Source organism: Zalophus californianus, chromosome 5, assembly GCF_009762305.2.
Source record: "Zalophus californianus isolate mZalCal1 chromosome 5, mZalCal1.pri.v2, whole genome shotgun sequence".
Classification (NCBI taxonomy): domain Eukaryota; kingdom Metazoa; phylum Chordata; class Mammalia; order Carnivora; family Otariidae; genus Zalophus; species Zalophus californianus.
The window spans coordinates 26,749,643-26,772,130 of NC_045599.1; the positions used below are offsets into that span (position 1 = coordinate 26,749,643).

A 22,488-nucleotide genomic window follows, 5' to 3' on the forward strand; every position below is an offset into this window, starting at 1 on the left:
ACCGTGGTCCTGCTTGAGCTTGCATGCCTCTAGGAAAGGGGAGCTCACTGCTTCCTGTGGAGGCTCACTCCAGTTTGGGGCCGCTGTGATGGCTGTCATGGTGTTCCATCTCAGCAGTCCAAACTGGTTTCTTTGTGGGAGCACCCTGGCCCTGTGTGCTCGCGAACTCATGGGGTCACACAGCCCAGACAGGCTCCTGCTGCCCTAGTCCCTCCCTCACCACCTTAGAGATGTTCGTGGGAACTGACTACGCATCCCACACATCTTCCTTCTTGGGGCCAAGCACACCATTCAGGGCCAGCTTGCCTGTCCTAAGCCGAGGAGACCAGGACTGCCTCCTCTTCTGCCTGAAACGGAGAGGCCTGTTACACTGGCTAAGACCTGTCAGCTGTCCTGGTGGGGCCTCATGTCAGTGACGTCCCTCTGTCTTCTCAAGGAACTTCTGGGAAGCCATCTCACTCGCTGGGCCAAACCTGGGCCAATCCATATACTTGAAGGATGCCCTTTATTCTTCAAGCCCAATGGAAGGGAGGCACTGCTAATATTCCCTTTCTGATAGTTAGGGTTGGTGGTTTAAGACGTTGCTCAAAGTCATGAGGCTGGTTTGGGGTGACACTGGGAGCCCAGTCCAAGCTGCACGGGGCCTCCCATTACAGAAATATCCCTGCTGGTCACGGTAGGCTGCAGGTGCTCAGCTGCTCTCTCGTCCTCTCCCCTCATCAAATCCACATTCCCACGTCCAGCCAACAAGGCTCCCAGGGCAGGCCACACTGGCCTGATCCCTCTCCTTTCACCTCCTCACCTGGTGCCTGCCCTCCCGCCCACCCAGCCAGGCGGTGCACCCCTGCCCTCCACAGGGAACCCCCGTCCCCTCTCTTCCCCCTGTCTACATCCTCCCCAGCTGTGGGACCCACAGTCTCCCCTGGCTCTTCCAGCCACACGCCCTCCCCACTCCACTGTCTCCCGGCCGGCCATGTTTGCTGTGGGCTTGTGGTCCTCCCTCACGGTGGGCTCTGTCATGCAGTCTGAGCCCCTCACCTCCCATTCCCATGCCCACTGTTTGGCCTTCGCTGCCGCAGCCTGCACGGAGGCCTCCCGCCCTGCCTGCCCTGCCTGCCTGGTCAGCGCGCCCTTTCCCTATTGTGGGTCTGGCTGGCAGGCTTGCAACGAACGTCCAGTCTATTCTCTGCACACTTGGGTTTTCTGGTACTTCCTGCTCTCCGACAACAGGCTTGAAAGGCATCCAACGTGGGATGTTAAAATGAAACGCTCTCACCCTGCCACCGCCACGGGCGATGTGCAGGTTACTTCCCTGGGGCAGGTCTGTGTTCAGGGTCAGAGCCGAGCCACTTACATTGATGTCTTCCGAGGCCATGAAGTTGAGGGCAAGCCCATTGCGCTTCCAGACGATGGGTGGTCGCAGCTCTCCACGGATAGCGCAGGTCAGCACGGTGCTCAGCCCCACGGTCACTGTGGTCACACTGACCCTCTCCTCAGGCGCGAGGCTGAGCTGAACCACCCCTGCAGGGGACAAGGAGAAAGTCATCAGGTGCACACCAGCATGGGGAGTACCACTCACAGGCCAATGGCCACAGGGTTTTCTGGCAGGAGGCTGGCAGGCTCCCGAGAAACTGCTACGGCGTGCTGTCTAAACGTACCGATGGACACTCCTTTCTGGGGGATGGGCCGCGACTTACGGGAAATGTTCAAAGGGCTCTGAGAGTCAGAGAAGTTAGGAGCCATAGCAAGTGTAGGGAAACCATCTGGGCTATGGATTTATGAGTTGAGCCAAGCATGTGGGCTGTCACACAGGGACCAGGGGGCCAGATGTGCGGCGGACGCCCTGCTCTGTGCTCCTGGGCCTCATGAAGTCTGGGCCTTGCTTAGTGCAAGTCAAGGTCTGCTGGCTGAGCTGACAGGTTTCTCATCCATCTGGGGGCAATTTAAAGGTTGCACTGTCTGAAATCTGGGGAATGAACTGGCTGACCTTTGGAGGTTTGTTTCTGTCTGAGGATTCTTTGAACTTGGATTTGGATTTCTGTTCAGCAACCATGCACTGTAGCCTTTAATTTTTTGAAGTGTACTTCAGGCTGTACAAATTATTAATCCTTGCCATTTTATACTTGCTAACTGGCATTAAGACTGATCATTCTTTAGGCAAATGGGAAGGGTCTAAAATATTTACTTGCAATCACAGGCTTTTAGAAATTTTCGGGATTTATGAGAAAGTTAATTGGACTCAGGTTGTTCATATACCGACATGGGATCAGGGTTGGAGGGAGAGTCACAAGCCCAGTGACAGGACTGCCTTCTCCCTACTCCTCCCCCAGATCTACAGCTCAGAGCACCTGGGGCAGCAGGCAACAGTGGCAGGAGCTGAGCGAGGCGGGCTGGCTGGCTCTGAGGGTCTGTGCTTATCTGGGATGCCAGCAAAAATGCCGGGAGCCCTCCTGACTCTTACTACTCTTTTGAGCCTTGAGGGTCCTGCCAGGGGTGGGGCAAGGCACAGAGTTGGGGATTGACCTCTGTGACTCGGCGGGCCCCCTTTGAACTGTGACCGGGCAGCATGTCTGTGCTCGCACCCTCTTGCCAGCGTGTGTGGGGAGGAGAAGGCGGTGGGGCGGAGGGGCGGTGGGGGGAGGGACCGCAAGCCCCAGCAGGTGTGACGCCCTGCAAAGTAGGTGAAGTGACAGCAAGTCCAGTCAGGTCAGATCCTGAGTTAGTGGCGCCCTTTCCCCGCCACAGTCAGTGGCCCGGCCCTGGGCTCACGAAGATGAACAAGATATACACTAGGTGCTTAATCAGTGCTTGTTGGATGGATGGATGAAACACGGAGAAAATGGAAATAAGGAAGGAAAGGAGCCAACGGGCCCGTGGAGCGGGGACACTCACGCGCAGGAAAAATGTGACTCCCCGTGAAAGAGCCGCAGGGGGAAAGATAAGCACCAAGTGATTGATGCCAACGCACCCGGCATAATATTTTACAAACATTAAAGTGATGCATTTCAGGTTCCCTCTTAAGTCACGTCCTGCTTGCTGCCCTCCCACCTCTGAGTCATGAGGCTTATTGGTCAAGGCAGGAGAGAGAAGGAGCTCATCCTCCATAGCGAGCTCCAGGCTTTGGAGATTCAGAGGGGACAGAGAGAGGGAAGAAGGATGTACGACACGGGTCTGGCTTCTTCTGTGCTCTGCTGGCCCTTAGGACTCAGAACCCAGATTGTCCCCGAGTGTAGAGGAGGTACTCCTTCCTTATCGGGCGAGCCACGAGGCTCTGTGGAAATAGAACACAGACCCCTTCCTCTTCCCAGGGTGTTGTGGGAATGAGGGAACCAGTGAGAAGGGTGTGCCTGTTGGCATGTAGGTGAGGGGAACCAAGGGGGGCTCTGGAAGAGGGTGACGCTCTCTCCCCACTCTCCCCCCGGGGTGAGCCCATGAGACCTGGCACAGAGCCAGAGGCCCCTGGGCTCCCGAATGGCATGGAGAGATCCAAAGGTTCCTGGCCACCCTGGCGGGGCTGTGAGGTGCTGTGTACCTCTGTGCCTGAGGACCAAGGCCCTAAGGGAACGCCCCTGGAACCTCCAGGGGTGCGCAGTGCCAGTGGGGGCTACCGGAGGCCAAGCTGTGGGGGGACATCAGACACTGAGACAGCCCAGACCAAGAGCAGAACCTGGGATGACCCCCGCCAAGAGGACCCGAGACAGGGTAACTGGGAGCCTGCCGGGGGCACCGAAGGTGACAGAGGATGGCTGTGTGCTTCCATCCACACTCAGAAGCCAGTTTGGGGAGCAGCTGGGGATGCCAGGTGGGAACTGCAGGCATGAAGCATTTTCCTTAGATAGAGCATTACTTAATGTGGACTTGTTAAGAACAACCCGCTCCGACTAAGCTTTACAATGGCCTGAACGTTCAGGTGCACTGTCCTCCCAGCGCTGGTGGGTGGGGCTTGCGAAGAAATCAGGCGGGTCACCAAAGGAAAGGACATTTTCTCTGCATGTTGGAACTCTAGTCCAATGACAAGGGAAAGAGCCACTGAGTCCTCAGGCAGCAGTCCCTGGGGGAGGCGGGCCATCCCTGGGCTACAGAGTCCTGTTCTCCAGGTGTGGTTCTCCCCTCCCCCCACCGGCATTGCATCTCTCGCCTGGGTCGGGGGGGGGGGGGCGGGCAACTGATAGAAATGCAGATTCCTGCCCCTCTACCCCAGGCTGATAAGTCTCTGGTGGCAGGGTGGGCATCCTGGTTTTAGCAAGCATCTCAGGGTACCCTGAGCCCTGACAACCACTGCCTTAAAAGATGGGGGGGGGTGTCTGGGTAGATGGAAGGGGAGAGTGCGGGGGGGGGCGGTGGGTGGAGGATGGGGAGGTGAGGTATTCTGGCTGGCTGGGGTCTCGTTTGGAATGTAAGACCTACGTGCAATGTCGGATCCTCCACATGGCCCCAAGGTCATGTATTTCAAACAGTTTAGCACAGGGCTACAACCAAACAAAGAAGCAAAAACCCGAGTGGAAAGGCTGCTGGGAGAGCTGGTTCCAGACTGCTTCCTCAGTGCTTCCCCGATCATCTGTATGTCTGAAGATGTGCACTTCGCGTAGGAAAGGCTCATGCAAAATTAGCATGCATGAATACTGACAGAACCATCATAATTCTGCTCCTGTCAGCTACACAAATATTAACCAAACGGCAAATATTTGGATCACTTAAAGTTTAATTAAATGAATGTTTTATTGGATTTAATGCATGTCAATATTCCCTGACTAGTTTAAAAATTCTGAAGAGATTGGTGGCAACCAAAGCTCTCCTTCTGCCCTTACTCCCAATTATTGACTGTTCAACACACCTTCCCCAGACAGGCCCCCCTTCCCACGGTCATTTCCCCTAGTGAAAAACGAGACAGCATCATGGGCTGGGGCTCGAGTGAGCAGGGCAGATTCTGGACTGTGGCTCTGGGCAGCCAACCTCCAGGCCTGGCTCTGCTGGTGATGAGCCAAGTGGCCTTTGGCAGGTCCCTTCCTGACACTTGGCCTCAGTTCAGACATCAGTAAAATGAGGGATCGGATGAGGAGGGCTCTGGGGACCCATCTTGCTTTGGGCTCTGGGACTCTGAGAACATGGTTCTAAGTGGACAATCCTGCAGACCCTCTTCAGTCCTGCCAGGCGCTGGCTGGCTGCCCCTTCCCTCGCCCCCTAGTGCCATCTGCCTCTGCTCTTTGCCCACTTGCTCACAGCGGTGCCGGTGACACACCTCAGGTGGCAGCACCAACAGCTGCCAAGCCCACGGGGGCTTCCCTCAGGATACCCCCGAATCCTTGCTCTCCACCCCAGACACCAACAGCCTCCTGTGCGCTCACCTTTGCAGACTGCCCCTGTTCCCGTGAGCACAGCCCTGCTCAAAAGCCGCCCACAGCTCCCATCACGCACAGAACTCAGAACAGTCCCTGACTGCCCCCCTTCTCCCACATTACTTATCACGGTGCCTGCCAACCCGCATCCTGTTCGTCTATCCTGAGACCCTCTCTCAGCCCCTAGACATGAGCTCAGGGAGGGTTTCTGGGACCTTGAAGTTTTAACACAAGGGGACGCTTAGATCATCTGTTGAAGATTGAAAGACACCTTCCCGCTGAATTTGTCAGGACCTTTTCAGGCTTAAGCAACAGAAACTCTCAGAAATGCTGGACGCCCTTAAGAGAAAAAAAAGGAGGGTGGTCTTAGTTCTCATAACTGGGAAATCTAGCAGGGGTGGAGGAGGCTGTAGACGTCTGGGGCCCTCCACAAGGCACGCTCTACTTGGCTGCAAGACGCCCAGGGGTGGCCCCACACTCACACTGTCCCTGTGCATGGGGCCCCAGAGAAAGGGACCAAATCTTTCCGGAGAGTCCAGGAAACAAGCATAGGAGAGAACTCTGACCGTCAGACGTGCCTCCTGTGCTCTCCCATGAAGCCATCCCTGGGGCCACAGGACTGACCCGCACTCAAGGCCTGGGCCCTGTGGCCACCACAGGGCCAGGAGCCAGGTGGTTGGAGGTGGGGACAAATGTCCTGACAGAAAGGGTGTGTCGGGCGGATTGACAGCCTATGACTGCTACAGAGACGCAGAGAAGGCCTCCTCTTCCCTTGGCCCCTTCCCAGGCCCATCCGGAAGGCTTGCCAGGGTGCGCGGTGACGGGGGAAGGGAAGTGGGGCCATACTGTGACAACGGTGAGAACCAGCGGAACTGAAAGCTGGTTCAGGTTCCTGCGGCTGCCCCCGGCCTGCCCTTCTCTTGCGAGCTCTGGGGGCTGGGTTGGTCCGGCGCGGGGGACGCCTCACCCTGGGCGGGGCACGGGAGGAGGGCCAGGCAGGCTGCAGTGCGTGGGGCGGCCCCGCTGGGCCTGCCGCCCCTGCCCGGGCACGCGTGCAGAGCAGGAGACGCGGCTCTACTCACACCTGCGCTCTGCTCTGTGGGGCCAGGAGTGCCCGGGGGTGGCGGGGGGCGGCGGGGGGGAGCGAAGGAAGCACCATGCAGCTCTCCAGGGTGGCGCCTGCACCAGGGCCCCCGAGGGGTCCTTCTGCGGCGGGGCTGCTCCCATGGTGTCTCACCGTCTGTGGCCCCGCGGGCTGCTCTTCGGGAAGGTTGTCGAGGTTTGCAGGCACCATGCGACAAGGTCGGCCCTGTGCCCAGAGCGTGTGGGGCAGGGAGGGAGGGCTGCGCGGTGGGTGGCGGGGGCCCAGCAGGAGCGGTAGAAGTGCCCGCAGAGAGAGGAGGCTCCAGCTTGTAAGAATTGGCACTGGAGGGCTGCCTGGCACGGGATCAGAGCAGGGCAAGGGAGTTGGGGACATCTGTCTCCCTATGAGCCAGGCCTTCTGATATCCATGGGCTTCCCCTTGTTGTCCCCGGGACGTAGAGGCACAGGTACACTGAAACTATTGTCAACATCAGCAAGGCTGGGCTAGCACCAGACAGACCCTGGTGTACTACCTAGCCTGATGTCCATGTGTGGGGCCCTGCGGCCTGCACGGTGCCTGGCACACAGCAGGTGGGCTTCAGGCCAAGCCTGGCTGACAGCAGTCTCCTGGGAGACACCTGCCTCGCTCTCTAGGCCCTTCCAACCAGAGCAGTAAAACATCGGGTTTTCCAGACACAGGTGTTGCAAACGCCAGACCTCAGCCCCCTCCCGGCACCCACGCTCTCCGTGCTCCTGGGAGCCTGCAGAGAAGAGGAGGCCGCAGGGGATTAATGCGCCCACCAGACGCAGGCTAACACCCTTCCCGAAAAACAGGCGGCCATAACATTTTAGTTTCGGGAGAATTGGGTTTTAGTTCCTATTACAGCTTTTCCTTAATCTCAGGCGCTATTTCTCACACTGACTTGAACTCGATAAGCCACTCATAAAACCATCAGCAGCCTCTCACGCAGGATTCTGGTGCTTCACAGCAATAGAAATTAAATTTCTCCAATTACTGTCAAGTTCGTGTTAGTTTTCTTATGTTAGAAATGCACTAATGGGACACATGCCTACCTGGACTTTTGCTATTTTTCAAATGATGCTCTTGGTGGAAAGACTCTGTCAAAAGCTCAATCAAACTGCCCACACATCAGTATGTTGGACTGAGCCTCCAGGGGTAAACCCAGGCTCAGGAGCCTGCTTGGGAATTAGGACAATCTGGAGAGACCCCAGGCCGGGCGCTTAGACATATTCTGTAGCTGCAGACTGTTCTCACACTGTTCTCATAAAGTCAGGTGCTTCTACTATGACCTGGGAGCCCCCCCCCACCCCAGGAGGTGTGGTACCTGTTTGACAAACTCGACCGATCTGGTCTCATTCCTGAGGCCAGGGTCACACTATGAAGTTGGTGAGTGGGACAGAAACAAAGGGGGAGGGTGTGTGCCCCATGTCTCTTCACCATGTAGGGGACAGGTGACATCTCAACATCTCCTGGACCCAATAGTTTCACCCGGCCCTTAGAGGGTGGGGCTGCTTTGGCATGCCCTGCAGGAAGGTGGTTGGGGGGGTGCTCTGTGCCTCCTGTGTCCCCCTCCACCAGAGCCTGCCACTCGGAGCTCTTTGCACACATCTAGAGACACTTGGCGGCTGTGGGGCGAGGAGCAGATTGTCTTAGGACCCTTTCATCCTGACACGCATGTTTTGAGCACTGGGGCATGTCTGGTCTGCACAGGTGTCTCTGGATCAGCCAGGCTTGCATGCGTCCAAAATTTCCTGTTTCTTTAGGCATAATCTGATTCAATTTTCCTGTCATTGTCATATTCCCTCTTGCTTGCTTCATTTTGGGGATGGCAATATACTTGTTAATTACCTCAGATCTGTGGGTAATTTACTTTTTCAATTGACTTATGTTGCTTGGTGTTGCTGCAACCATTTTTTACAGTTTAGTTATTAAGCTCTGCTCTGCTCTTTGTAAGCTGCAGACAGAGACCCTACCTGTAGGATTTCTTTTGGATCCTCAGCACCTTATACAATTCCTGGCGCAAAGAAGGGACTTGATTAACCAGTTTTAAGCAAGTGAACTATTAATGGGTAGTGCTCACTCAACGATTGTTTATTGAGGACCTACTATGTGCCACAATACAGTGGGAATATACTGGCAAGCAGAGCAGGCCTAGATCCTGCTAACCTGGAGCTTGTGGCTTGGTAGGGAGGCCAACTGTCAGATGTGGGGTGGGAGAAGGGGCACCTGGAGCCTGTCCGTGGATCCCCGTGTAGAGCCCTTGGCACCTGCAGAGCCTGATTGCTCTCTCTTGGTAGAGTCCTTCCTGGGTGCCCAGGGCTGGGCCCTGCAGGGGTGGACGCAGTAGACAGACCCATGTCTCACTCCCATGGAGCCCCTGTGTGATGTGGCCTTCTCCTTGTTTGCAGGAGGGGCCCATGCAGGGGCACGTTAGCCGGGCATCCTCTGAGCTCCACGGCTCTGTTTTGCATCCTCTGGCCTAAAAAACCCTTCTAGCTTTGGGAAAACTAACCCACAATGGGACTGTGGTAGAGGGAGCGGGAAGTCAGACCTGAGCTCAGTGCCCAAGGGTTGTGACGTCACTGTCCTGGGGTGCCCTCGGGTGCCCTGGGTATAGCACACAGCAGAGGCAGTAGTCGGAAGCACGGGGGTCTGGGGTGGAGAGCCCAGGGTCTCCTAGTCAGCTCTCCCTCCCTGGCTGGTGTCTGTGCCTGGTGTGGCCTCGGACAGGCTGGCCGGGCTGTGTACCTCCCGTGCCCTGCCAAGTCTATTCTCGAAGAGGACGGAAACACCTCTGCTCAAGGGATTTGCAAAAGGAGAGTATTTTTACTGCCTATTCCCTTGGTAGGTTTAGGGAAAAGAAAAGAAGGTAGTATCTTACACAATTAAACACTAGTTTCTCAGAATTTGTAAAAATTCATACAGATGTCAAAGGCTGGATCTAGAATCTCCTGGACAAGCTCTCGGTGGAGATGAGCACACAGCTTTGACCGAGCCAGCAAGAGGGTGCCATGTTATGTGTTCCCAGAGGCTGGTTCATTTTCTAATTCCTAAGCACTCATGAAGATGATTTCCCAGCCTCTCTTGGAGCCAGGGTGGGGTCATGTGACTGGTTCTGACCAGAGGGATATGAACACGCCTGACCACGCAACGCCCACATCACTGCGATGGGTAATTTTATCACACGACCAGGCCATGGGATGCCCAGAGAGTTGGTCAGACATTCTTCTGGGTGTGCCTGTGAGAATGTTTCTGGAGGAAATTAACATTTGAATCAGCTGACAGACTAAAGCAGATTGCCTTTCCCAATGTCCATGGGCCTCAGTCAATCAACTGAAGACCTGAGTAGAACAAAAAGGCTGAGTATTCTTAGCATTAGTATACTATTGCTAGTATTCGTATTCAGTGTTCTGAGTATTCTTAGTATTTTGGGCTCCTTCTCCCTGACTGCCTTCTGGATGGGACACGGGTCTTCTCCTGCCTTTGGACTTGAACTGAAACATCATCTCTTCCTGGGTCTCAAGCCTGCTGGCTTTCAGACTAGAACTCACAACGTTGGCTCTCTTGGGTTTCCAGCTTGCCAACTGCAGATTCTGGGATCTTAGCCTCCACAATCATGTGAGCCAATTCCTTATAATACCCACTCTCTCCACCCATCCATGCATCCATGCATCCATGCATCCTATTGGTTCTGGTTCTCTGGAGAGCTATGACACATGCAGTCATCATACACACTCTCTTCTCTCCCCTTGTGGAGACTGTGTACATTTTGTGGGAGCAAAGAACACAGCCTCCTTGTTGCTGCCTGAGACCATCAGACCCGATGAGGGTAACAAATTAGTCTTTACTCCATCATGCTACTGGGATTTTGGGTCTCTATAGCATTTGGTGTTGATTACCTAATATACCCCTTTGGAGACAAAGAAATTCAAGTTAATGTATTTCCACAGAAGAAAGTGTAATGAGATGTGGAACGGACCTTTGAGAGGCCAAGTCATTCAGGTCCGGAAACTTCAGAATCCTCTGACTTCTGTTCCAATCCTCCAAAGATTACCTGTCCAGGGAGCTCACTCTCTTAACCCACAGCCATTTCTACTGCTTTCATCATTAGATAGTATCCAAACTCCCTGCTGAAAGGAGGGCAGCTGGGGGGGAGGGGCAGGGAGGTGTTTCAGGGTAGGCTGAGAGAGAATGTGTAAATAAAGGATCCAGGATAATACACCCTGTGCATGGGAAGAACAAGATGCCAAGAGAGAGAAGAGCTGTGAGGCCTAATAAGATGCAAGTTGGGGTGGTGGTGGAAGCCTCTCTGAGCAGGAGATATTTCAGTGGAGATCCGTAAGAGGAGAAGAAACCAGGTAGGCCAAGAATAGAAGAAAGGCATTCTCGTCAGAGAAAGAGCTCGTGCAAAGGCCCTGGGGTAGGATAGGGGCTTACTGTGCTCTGAGAACTGAAGAAGGCTAGTGTGTCTGAAGCACAGGGAACGATGCAGGTGTGGGGGCACACGCATAGTCAGAGAGGTGCTACACAGCCAGGCAGAACAGGCCATGGCTTCTTAATGGAAGACCGATTTTAATTTAAGGCAATGGAGGATTGGAGGATTGGAGGATTTTAAGTCAAGGAGGGATGTGATCTGATTTGCATGCTAGAAGGGTCACTCGGGCCCGTTGTGTGAATGATGGGCCACTGGGGGAGAGGAGAGGATGTAGGAACACCATGTAGGAGGCTGGGGCTGTCTTGTAGGGGGAGCTAGGCGAGGACTGCGGGGAAGGAGAAGAGGAAGGGGCGGGGCTTGCCAGCAGCTGGAATGAGGAGCCCCATGAAAGGGGTGTCAGGAGTGACTCCTCCCGTGCTCCTTGCATAACACAGTGACGGTTCCTGAGGTGGGAGGGCTGGGATCCTGGATGTGCCATCTCCGTCTTGACTGATAACCCTCTAAACTTTCCTCAGGCATCTGATCTGGAAAGGAGATTATGACCATATTCTTGGACTTTTCAGTGAACACGACTCAAGAGGATTTCTAAACTATAGCATTGCTGTTATAAAAAACCTTAGCCCAGGAAGAGGGGCAGGCACAAGTCTCCACTGTCCAGGCTGCTCTCCCCACGTCCCTGGGGGCTGCAGCCTGAGCAGCAGAAGCCAGACAGGGGGGCCTATCCCTGATGCACGCCTCACCCCGCCTCCACCCTGCAGTGCAGGCCACGGCCTCTCGGAGCGGAGACCCAACTTCACACGTGCAATGGGGAGGAGCCACTGGGCCTTGCAAGAGCATCTATAAATATAGCTTGTTTTCTGTTTAATTATCTAGTCTCTTGAGAACGCTAAGTCATGCCTGCGTTTTGTAAACAGGCATCAGCAAACCATTTTGGAGAACAGCTTACATCAGTGTATTTGTTTTGTTTCAATTCCAATTTCCTGAGCGTGCCACGGCTCTGATGACCTCCTGAGGAGGGGTGGCTGAGCCTGGCCGAGGGCTTGGCTGCTCCCAGGGCCCACGGAGCTCCTGGCAGCTTCTGTCTTTAAAGGAAACATTGCTCACAGCCTCTGTTTCTGACCAGCAGGCCTCCTGAAGACCTGGGCCCACCACGTCCTGGTCCAGGGTGTGCTATATTCAGACTCTGTACCCCCTCTCCCCGGGGGAACCCCCTGGGTTCTGGTCTTAGGGTCCACCTGAGAAGCAGCCATTGCTCTGGCTACTGAGCATTAACATGGCAGGGAGCCCCGCTGAATCCCTCTGTTGGAAGGAGAGGAGGTCAGTGGGGGGAGTTGGCCTCTGGCGGCCCGGTTTGGGCCTTGGCAGCAGGGGTTCAGGGTTGGAATTTGGAAGAGCCCTGTCCCTCAGCGGCTGGTGATGCTATGGGCACAGGCAGGGCATGAAGAGCAGGGAGAGAGGAGGCCTCTGGGGGCAGGGGTCAGAGGTGAGGCTGAAGGCGCGTGCATGGTCAGGAGCCAGGCAGGCAGGGCGTCACGGCGATGGTGGGGACCTGGGGTTCTATTGCATGAGAAGCCCTTGGAGAATTTTAAGCAGGAGACTACACTGGTCCGATTTATGCTTTTAAAGACAATCTGTGCATCGGTTGAGACATGCAATTCCACTGCATTAACCCTGACTGGAAACGGGGCTGACTAGTAAGGAAAAGCTGTCATCTCCCTAAGGGGAGGCCCTGGTGGGAGTTTCCAGGGCAGGTTCATGCCCTGGTGCCAGGACGTCGTCGAGCCCTCAGGCTCTCTTCCTTGTACCCTCCGCCCTCAGTGTGCCGCCATGCTGGACAGCTCTGGGCATCGCAGGCAGGCACTACATGGTACGGCGGGGGAGGGCCTCCTCCTGGCGTGTGAGCTGTGAGAACAAGGAAGCCCCCCACTGACCTCTCTCAGGTTTCATCGGTCAGATTCGAGTCTGGCGCTCACCCCTAGAGCAACTACCGGCAAGAACCACTGTGACTGGCTCGGGGAGGCACGGGGCTGGGGGAGCAGGTGGGCCATCTGGGGCTCAGGAGGGGGTGGAGGGTGGAGAGGACAGGCAGCAGAGGAAGCCGGGGACTGTGCTGGGAGCCTGTGTCCCGGGGGTCGGTGGCTTGGGCCACAGCAGTGACTGCACAGGTGCTGAGAGGCCGATGGATTTGGGACACCTGTTGGGGGCTGGGCCAGATTTCCGATCGTTTGAGGGGTGGGGAGGTTTGAGGGAAATGGACAGGTCAAGGACAAATACTGGGATCTTGGCGTGAAAAATTGGGCAGGTGTTGGTTCCGTTTGCTGATAGGCTGAGGGAGAAAGAGCGGGCATTTTAGGTAAAACCCACGTTTTCTTTTATGGCAGCTGGAGGGGTGGGTGGTTGGTTGGTTAAATGAGCCTGGGCCTCAGAAGAGTGGTCCCACCCAGGGACAAGACGTGGGGATCCATCAATGTCTAAATGATATTTAAAACCATGGGACCGGGGCGCCTGGGTGGCTCCGCTGGTTAAGCGTCTGCCTTCGGCTCAGGTCGTGATCCCGGGGTCCTGGGATCGAGCCCCGCATCGGGCTCCCTGCTCGGCGGGGAGACCGCTTCTCCCTCCGCCTGCCGCTCCTCTGGCCTGTGCTCTCTCTCAGATCAATCAATCAATCAATCAATAAAGGAGGATGAGCAGAAGTCAGGCAGAGCCTGAGCAGGAGGCTACAAGGGAGGCTGTGGGTTCCCTGCATCCAACGCTGCCAGGAGCTCTGGTCAGACCATGACTGAGGTTTGATCATGGGCTTTGCCTCTGGGACCTGGACGTTTGGAATCTCCAACGTTTCATTAGAGCACTGGGGAATGAAGTCATCTTTGGATCGGACTGAGAGAGAACAGGAGGTTGACTCGACGGGAGTTCTTTACAAGAGTTCTGTCATGAAGGGGAGCAGAGAAATGGATGGTGGGTGGAAGGTCAGGGGAAGATTTTTTTTTCCCCCCCAGGTGTCGTGTTTGCGAGCCCAGGGGAATGAACAAAGGGAGAGGGAGAACTTCATGATGCAGAAGAGAGAAGGGGCGCTTTTAGAAGCAAAGCCTCTGAGTGGGTGAGAGCGGGGAGCTCCCAGAGAATAAGTGGAGGCCTGGCTTCTGACAAGGCAGAGGCTTTGTGCTTCTGAACGGAAGTTGGGTACAGATGGAGATGAGGGGGAGCGCCCCTCACGGCAGAAGGATGAGAGAGGGCCCATTTTGACAAAGGTTAGCAGTTCTCACCTTAGGGTGATTTTGCAAACTCCCCTCCCTGCACCCCAGGACATTTGATAACGTCTGGAGGTATTTTCGGTTGTAACGACTGAGGGATAGGGTATTTTTCTGCAGGGGCATCTAGTAGCTACAAGCTAGGGATGCTACTAAACATCCTAGAATGCACAGAATAGTCCCCACCCCAAAGAATTATCTGGCCTCAAATGCTAAGCGTGGCACTGCCACGAGCTGTGGTAATAATAACCACGATCGGCGGTAATGAGGGGACTTGTAGGGCCCTAGAACACTTATTCGTTACCTGTTGATGGTGCCCGTCCTCCCACTGGTCTTTCCTAGAAGGGTAGGGTCTGCGGGCCCGTGAGGATGCAGCCCTGTCTGGACTCACCCCCATCTGGGGGGGTTACACCATGGGGTTTGGGGAAGCCCTTCCTCCCTCACACTGACCTGACAGGGACAAACTTTACCCAGGGCCTTGGCCGTCATGCCCTCCTGCCAATAGCAGCCTTGGATCCACCTGCTGTTCTCAGTGGTGGTGGGGTCTTGATGCAGGCATGTGACTGGGGAGGGGGACACCTCAAAAGAAGGTCTATTACGATCATTGTTGTGACACAGACACCAACTCATTTGCCTTTGCTGGAACCTTCCCTGTGTCGGGCAAGATGCATGGCCCCCAAATATTGGGATGTGAGAAATCTCTTTTCCTTGTAGGGGATATTTATCTCTCTCTTTGTCTTGGGTAGGTTCTTTAAATTATCTTTCAGAGAGAACCCTGTATTATATGCTTTGTCCAAGGACAGATCTTGGTAGGAAAAATGCCTCTCGTTTCCCCTCCAAAGACTCCTCCACCATCTGTCAGTTTGGAAATCTCCACATCTTGACCCACGGCAAATTGCTTCTCGCTGCACCCGACACGAGTCCTGCCTTGCCAGGCACATGTGGGGGCTGCAGGCTGCCTGAGTGAACGGTCCATTTTTGGGATGAATGAGCCAAAATCTCATCCCCCTCTCCTCATCTTTACCATCACAGCCAAACTGCCCCTGTCTCCCTCGGAATCCCCCACTTCCTTTTTGTCTCCTTCGAGACTGCTTCCGGGCAGGACTTCATGATTCATGGAAGCAGCAGCTCCTTCCCTGGAGAGGTCTCCACAGGCAGCCCCTGTGCAGGCCTCCTTCTCCCCGACCTGCCTGGCATGAGGCCCTACCGGCACCTTCCTTCTAGCCTTCTCTCCCACAGCTCCCCCTGAGCTCGAGCCAAAAGGAAGGAACTCCTTCCCCTTTCCCACGCTCACTGGCCATATCAGCACCCCCTCCTGGGGGAGCTCGGCCTTAGGCAAATATGCCTGCTTGCATCTCAACTCGAACTGTCAGAAAATCAGTGTGACAAATTCTAGGCTTTAATAACATCTCTGGCCTCTGAGGGTGAAATGGGTGTGGCCGCTGCCCTGGACCCAGAGGAGGGACCTGTCTGAGAGCCTGGGAGGCAGCACACATACACCCTCAAAAACAGAGAAGTACCAACAAGGAATCACAAGGAGAGCATGAAACTAGAGGTTTAAAATATTGCCTTCTGTAACTTGATACAAGCATCGTTTGGTGGGTTGATACTGGAGAGCTGGCCTGCAGTCCAAATGCAGAGGAGCCGTTCCCCGACTTCCCAGGGACCCGGAGGCTGGCAGCAGAGGCCCAGGAGGTAAGCTGCCCAGTGTTTCTGCACGGCTGGCAATCCTGGATTGCATGCCACCGGCAGGGCTGTCCCCATGTGGAGGACAGGAAAACAGAGGCCCAGAGAGTTATGGTGGCAAGACCAGCACCCTGCAGTTGAGCACACTGCCTTTTACCTCCTGCCACACTGTTTCAATGCACTGGGGTTGGAGAGAGAGGGGAGCAAAGATAAACTCGGGAAACAAACCCAGATCTCATCCTCAAGCAGCTAACAAGTTTGAGAAAGGCAACTTAAGAGTTAAACATGGTGCCTCTGCAACCTCCTAAAGAGCCCTCCCACCAGGTGGGGGGAGGTGGGCAGGAGACGCCCCCGGGTCTGGGCACCTGGGTCTGGGCACGACTGTTCCTAGCTAGGGGAGGGACCCCTTGATCTGGATCTCACGTGTGTGTTTTTTTTTAAAGATTTTATTTATTTGACAGAGAGATAGCACAAGTAGGCAGAGCAGCAGGCAGAGGGAGAGGGAGAAGTAGACTCCCGCTGAGCAGGGAGCCCGATGTGGGGCTCGATCCCAGGACCCTGGGATCATGACCCGAGCCGAAGGCAGACGCTTAACGACTGAGCCACCCAGGCGCCCCTCACGTGTGTTTTGATTGTGGTGGCACTGAATGACTTTACGGTTACAACTGAACAGTTTCACGCAGGCTGGAGCCACTGCAGGGGTCCCTGAGCCCCCGGCTGAGGCAGGGGACACGCACAGCCGAAGTCAGCACGCTGACAAATGGCTCCCACATCAGGAGGCCTGCAAGCCCAGTGTGGAGACGTGTTCAGGCTGCACCTGGGATGCAGCCCATGTCGGGGACCTGCAGCCAAAGCTGTGCAAGGCTGAGCACAGCTTCTTTTTTGTGCATTGTGAAAACAGGCTCAGGATCAGGTTCAAAGGCGGCCGAAGTGTTTGGGATAAAATCATCATCTGGGTTCTAGGGAGTTGAGACTATAGTTCTTATGCCAAACACATAAACAAACCATACAGCTACCCCAGGACCAGCACTGCCTTGTCCCCACTTCTCCATCCCCAGAAGCCCCAGTTTAACCTCCCCAGGTGTCCTGCTTCATACTGACATCCGGCCGCCTGGAACATCCCATGAGGCCGTCCTTCCTGCCCACGGTAACCTCATCTGCACCAAGATGGCCCTGCACAGCCTCGCCTCCTTCTTCCCCTTTGGCCCATCAGGAAGCAGAGGGTTTGGAGAAACTAGTTCCTGCTGAGGAGCTGACAGCAGGCCCTGGTCCCGGCTGTTTCCGGTCTTACCCCACCTTTCTGTACCAGAGCCCTCACCTGCAGGGGTCTTGGGAAGGCTGGAGGTGGGGACGTGACCTTGACAGCAGGAGGCCTCCACCTGCCCTCAGCTGCACACTCACCACATACCACGGTCTCCCTATAGACCACGGGGACAGCACAGCAGTCCTTGAGAAGCACTGGGAGTCACTGGTGGCCACGCGCTCCTTCTCTTAAACCCATGGTGCTTTAGGAGAGTGGAATTCCTGTCCTGGAGCCCAGCTAAGCCCACCCTGGCTATGCCCAGCTGCGTGCGGCTACCCAGCATCGTGTGCCCAGCCAGCACTGCCTGGAACCCTCTGAGCGCATGGTCAGGTGTGGCGGCTTCTGCGTACTGATGTGGGTTTCACAGCCACAGCGTGTGTGGCCAGGGTGGTTGCTGAACGTGGTTTCCACGGCCCTGAATGTGCGCGCTGGAAATGAGTTTCCTCTGTCGTGGCGCTTCTGCAGATCGGCAGGGAGTTGCGGGCGGAAGGGCTTTGTGCGATCGATCCCGAAACTGATCCTTTGTGCCATCCTGAAACTGCACTGTCTACCACGCTCCTGCACACAAGGGGCCATCGCCAGTGAAATGTGCCCATTCAGGTATGGGGTTCACAGGGACGCCTGGCCCTCTCCTGGCTGAAGGGCAGCTGTAGCAGCTGCCTGGTGAGCCAGGGGCCTGGCTGGCTTGCACACGGTCCACTTAGCAGCCCGGCCTTGGCCCTCATCCCCCCAGAGCTGCCCTCCACACTGGCTCCTCTCAGAAAGAAGATGGGGAGCCAAGGATGGGGTCAGCGGAGTCTGGGAAATTCGGAAGGGCCACGGCTCCTCTGTCCTTCCCTGAGAAGGGGAGTGGGCAACCACCTGCCTCCATCTAGCTTCTCACTGACTAAGAAGTGGGGGAGGGGGTCCCTGGCAATGGAAAGCAAAGCACACCATTTATCCCTGCCCTCTGCTGGCTTGGTAGGCAGGGGGCACAGGTGTCCTGGGAGCTAGGCATGTCCCCTTCTAGAGTAGGCCTAGCACCCTCTCCAGAGTAGTGGCCAGAGGAGCCCCATGACCTTGCTCCCCCCATAGGAACCAGAAAGGGGTAGGCATGCCACTTTTTCCAGTGCCCTCGGAGAGTACAGAGGTAGCCACAAGTCACAAAGGTGAAGAGTCTGACCTGCCCGCTCGGCAGGGTTGGTTCCTGGCCTTGTGTTGCCCTTGTCCTGGAGTGTCTGTGACCCCATTTCAGGACCACTCTCCTGGAAGGAGGGATAGTAATAGCAGGAAAAAGCCTGGTGATTCTGGTTCAACACGTCTAACCAGGGAGGGGCAGGAAGGGAGTAAAAGGCAAGAGACTGGGTTGCGGTGGGGAGGAGAACAGGCTTAGGGACCCTGGAGCCTAACAGGACTCTGGCGGTGGGGGAAGGAGGTGGTCTTAGAGCAAGCATCCATCAAAGAGCTATGTGGCTGCAGGTGGCCGACAGGGCCTCTCCCTGGCCCAGGCTCAGGAGGGCCACAGGCCGGGCGAGAGGATGTCCTGGGGCTGTGGTTACATGGGCGGTGGCACAGGACAGCCCTGCATCACGAAGCATTTACACGTTCACAATCACATCGACCCCACGGGGATGCTGGGTGGGGAGCATGTGCCCACCTCACCAATGGGGCCAAATGGGGCGAGTTGCTCCTGGGTAAAGGTCTTAGAGTGGATCCTCTCCCTGATGCATCAGCCGGCGGGGGCCCCAGCAAGGCCGTGAGCATCTGTGGTTGGGAAGGGCTCTCCTGCCAGCAGATGTCTGAGGCCCTCACTGAAGGCCCCCTTCACCGCTGCACTGTGCCTGGGAAAGTAAACCTTCCCGTGGCTATCAGTCATTAACACTCGGGAGGCTGCGAGATTGTGTCTAGCTGATGCGGGAAGAGGGGGGCGTCTAGAGAACAGAATGGAAGCTTCTAGGAAAAGGTCACTGGACACAGGAGGCGCTATCCCAATGTCCAAATTTCACAGGCCTGGCTGGAATGTGAAGGGCTGGGGCTCTTTTCGCCAAAGAAAGCACAACCAATGCTCCTGGGGAGTGCAGCAAACACCCCACCCTTGTGCCAATGTGTACTTTGAGCGCTTTGAGCCAGGGGTTCCCAGGCTGTGGACCCCCAAAAGGGGCTCCAAACAGAGTCAGGGATAGGGCGCCTGGGTGGCTCAGTTGGTTAAGTGACTGCCTTCAGCTCAGGTCATGATCCCGGAGTCCCAGGATCAAGTCCCACATCGGGCTCCCTGCTCAGCAGGGAGTCTGCTTCTCCCTCTGACCCTCTTCCCTCTTGTGCTCTCTATCTCTCATTCTCTCTCTCTCAAATAAATAAATAAAATCTTAAAAAAAAAAAACAAAAAAAGCCCCACAAAAAAACAGTCAGGGATGACCGGCATTTGCCTTTCTAGCTTAGGTCCCGGGCTCTGGAAGCTTTGCCTGTATTTCCAAAAGCTACCTTTGCTCGCTGTCACAAACCACCTGATGAAGTGCTGGAATTTAATCAAACGAAGCTCTAACCCTCCAGAAAAAGAAAGCGCTTGCCTCCCTCCTACGTGTCTGTCTCGGGAGCTCTCCTGACTGTTGCAAAGGTCACGTTAGGCTGTCCGAGCTCAGGGGCCAGCCTACCCGCACGCTCCGCAGCGCCTGCAGCCGTGCCCTGCTCGCCCGCTCTCTGACGAGGGCACAGTGTGAGGCCAGGCACTCGCAGCAGGAAGCCAGGCCCTCCCCTCCACTAACCAAACCAGCGGAGATGTCAGGTGCAGTGGTGGGGTGTGTTGTGTGTTGTGTGTGTGTGTGTGTGTGTGTGTGTGTGTGTGTGTGTGTGTGTGTGTTGGTCTTGCTGTTACTGCAAGGTTGCCAGTAGCCCTTCCTTTAGTCTGAAATTACTTCCTTTGTAACTTATGCCCTTTGATGTCATGGTAACAGTAAGAGCTACCAGACCTTACTTGGCCACATGAAAAAGTGGCAACCCTAGAGTAGGTCTCTACATTACTTTTTAATGAAAAAATTAAGAATAAAACCAATTTTTTTAAAGTTGAAAAAGTTGGTTTGTGAAATCTGGACCATATTTGTTGGTTGTGACATGGGACACCAGTGTTCACCTCCCTCCTATTTTTTCAGCCCCCTGTGCCCTCAGAGGCAGGAACAGCTGGTGGTCAAGGTGTGGACCAAACTGCATTGGTTGGGTTGAGGAGGAGTCTGGACCATGCCCGGGCCCAGCACAAAAGAACAGCGTTGCTGATGTGCTGTGTCTGCCGGCGATGTGGGGAGGAACTGCTGGCACTCGTGCCAGCCCTCTAGTTGAAAGCGAACAAATTTGCATTAAAAAAAAAAGCGCCAAAATCAGGTCAGTGCATTCCAATCGCATCATAGCCAATAGGCAGCAGTTTCTGAAAAATCCAGGTGGTCGTAACTCAAGTTTTAAACGGGGCTTTACTTTGGGAACAGATGCCAGAGACATTGGGGTTGATCATCAGGTGATCAGAACAGAAGGATAAACCAGGAAAAATCTACTCAATGGGCCTTAAAACCAGCCCGGTTCACCAAGAATGGAGGCTGGATTCGCTGCTCCTGGGAGCTTCATCTGCTGTGGCCCGAGCTCTGACGTCATCAGGGTACAGTGCAGAAAACTAGGCTTTAAACCCAGAGCCAGTCAAAGTTGTGCCTTCCCACACCACATTGGGGTGTGTGTGCAATCAGCTGATGCCCTGGTCCAAGCCGTCCCTAGTGGCCAGGCCTCTGCCCTGCTGGACCTATCAATGCCGTTTGCCTGTGAACGGGGTCTGCAGAGGTCTCCAAGATACGGTGGTGTGTCCCCCCCCCGTCTTGCTGGGTTGCTGGCTGCAGAAAGGGGAGTGCAGCTTGGACTTTTATAAACACTGGTTTGGTGAACACCATGCTTAGAAATCGGTTGGAGAAAGGAGGCTGTCTTTGATGCCATCAGTCAGGCACGAAACCCTCAATCCCCCCAAAACTGGTCTTCTTCTCTCTCTCCTTCCCTCTCCAAGTCTTTAAAATCAGGTCAACCTTCCTCGGCAGCCCCCAACTCAACAGAGCATGCGTGCTGACCATGGCTCTTCCTGCAGGGTTCCGCTTCATTATCTCTGAGATTCCACATGGACGCGGGGAGGAAGCACGCGGGCACTCTCTGAGTGATTTAACAGGATGCTTTAATGATGTATTGAAAATGAACATTGACCCCAGGTAAGAGGTGCTAAACGGATACTTTAAAAGCACACCATCCATTTCGCTCTGATGTACTCTCCTCCTTAAATCATTGTGTTGTCATTTTTACGATGCAGATCCAGCTACTGAGGCCACAGGACTGTGAAATGTCATATAAAAAGCCAATAAGAAAAAAATAAAATTAAGTTGCAGGGAACGTGCATTAGCATTTCAAAAATGTTCTGTTGCATTATGCTATTATTCTCTCTCTGTCAAGGGGCACCAGGATCTCGTCCTCCCCATAAAGAGACGATGCCCCAGAATGTATTAGTGCTCCATTCCTGAAACCGTGTAGCCGCTGAAGGGCATAGTTATGATAATGGTGAAATACATTCTGGACTAAATTTGATAGGACACTGGGGCCGTCTGCCTCCTCTGGTGACAGTCTTGACTGCTTCTCTTCTCGTTGGCCCAGGCTTGTGGCTTTTGGAGTTTGGACAAACTAATGTCTTCAGCATTTCTGCCCTTGAGAAAAGTAAGGCAATGAGATCTGTCGAGGCAAGGGTCTGACTCTTGCACTGGAGGTGACCATCGGGGTGGGGCTGGCATTCTGGGAGGCACAGGCTGCCACCACCCCAAGCTCCCCTGCCTGGCAGCCTATAAAATACCCCAGATCACCCAACACCCAGTCCACTTGAATTGCTGGATCTAGGATTGAGTAGGTGTGACCAGCTGTGCCATCTGGAAAGTACGAGCTTAATAATCCGTAAGGGGCCTGGGTCTTCAGGTAACCGCTGGACAAATTTATTGCCATTCTTAGAGTTCAAACCCGCGGCACTCTGAGGGGCATCTTAAATTCTAACTTGGAGTTCGCTTAGTGCTGCTTCATGAACTTTCAGGCCTGAGCTGGGCCAGATGGAGGGACAGTGGCTGCAGAGGGAGGAAGCCCTGCCAACATTTGCCTTGAAGAGCCCCCTGGTCTCCCGGGTCATTATGGGAATGCGATTCCTTTCTATGGCTCTGAATTTGCCAAATTGGGGAAGATGAATCCAGGGCCCCTAATAGTCGATTACACTAAACCATTGAAACAATTGCAGTGCTTTATCTGGAACTTTTCAGAAAGCTGACTTGTTCTTTAGGAGCCATCGGCTTAATGGAATTCCACTGTATTATTTCCCAACGTGATGTGCTGCAAAACGGGTTTGG

At 54.9% G+C, this 22,488-nt stretch overlaps 1 protein-coding gene across 1 annotated transcript in view; it reads right to left on the reverse strand.

Moving 5' to 3' along the window:
• FSTL4 (follistatin like 4) overlaps positions 1-22,488 on the reverse strand; it is a 403,664-nt gene that overhangs the window by 59,765 nt on the left and 321,411 nt on the right. The window contains exon 7 of the mRNA XM_027607114.2: positions 1,355-1,521. Within this exon, the coding sequence (XP_027462915.1) occupies positions 1,355-1,521 (167 nt within the window). The remainder of the gene's footprint in view (positions 1-1,354; positions 1,522-22,488) is intronic.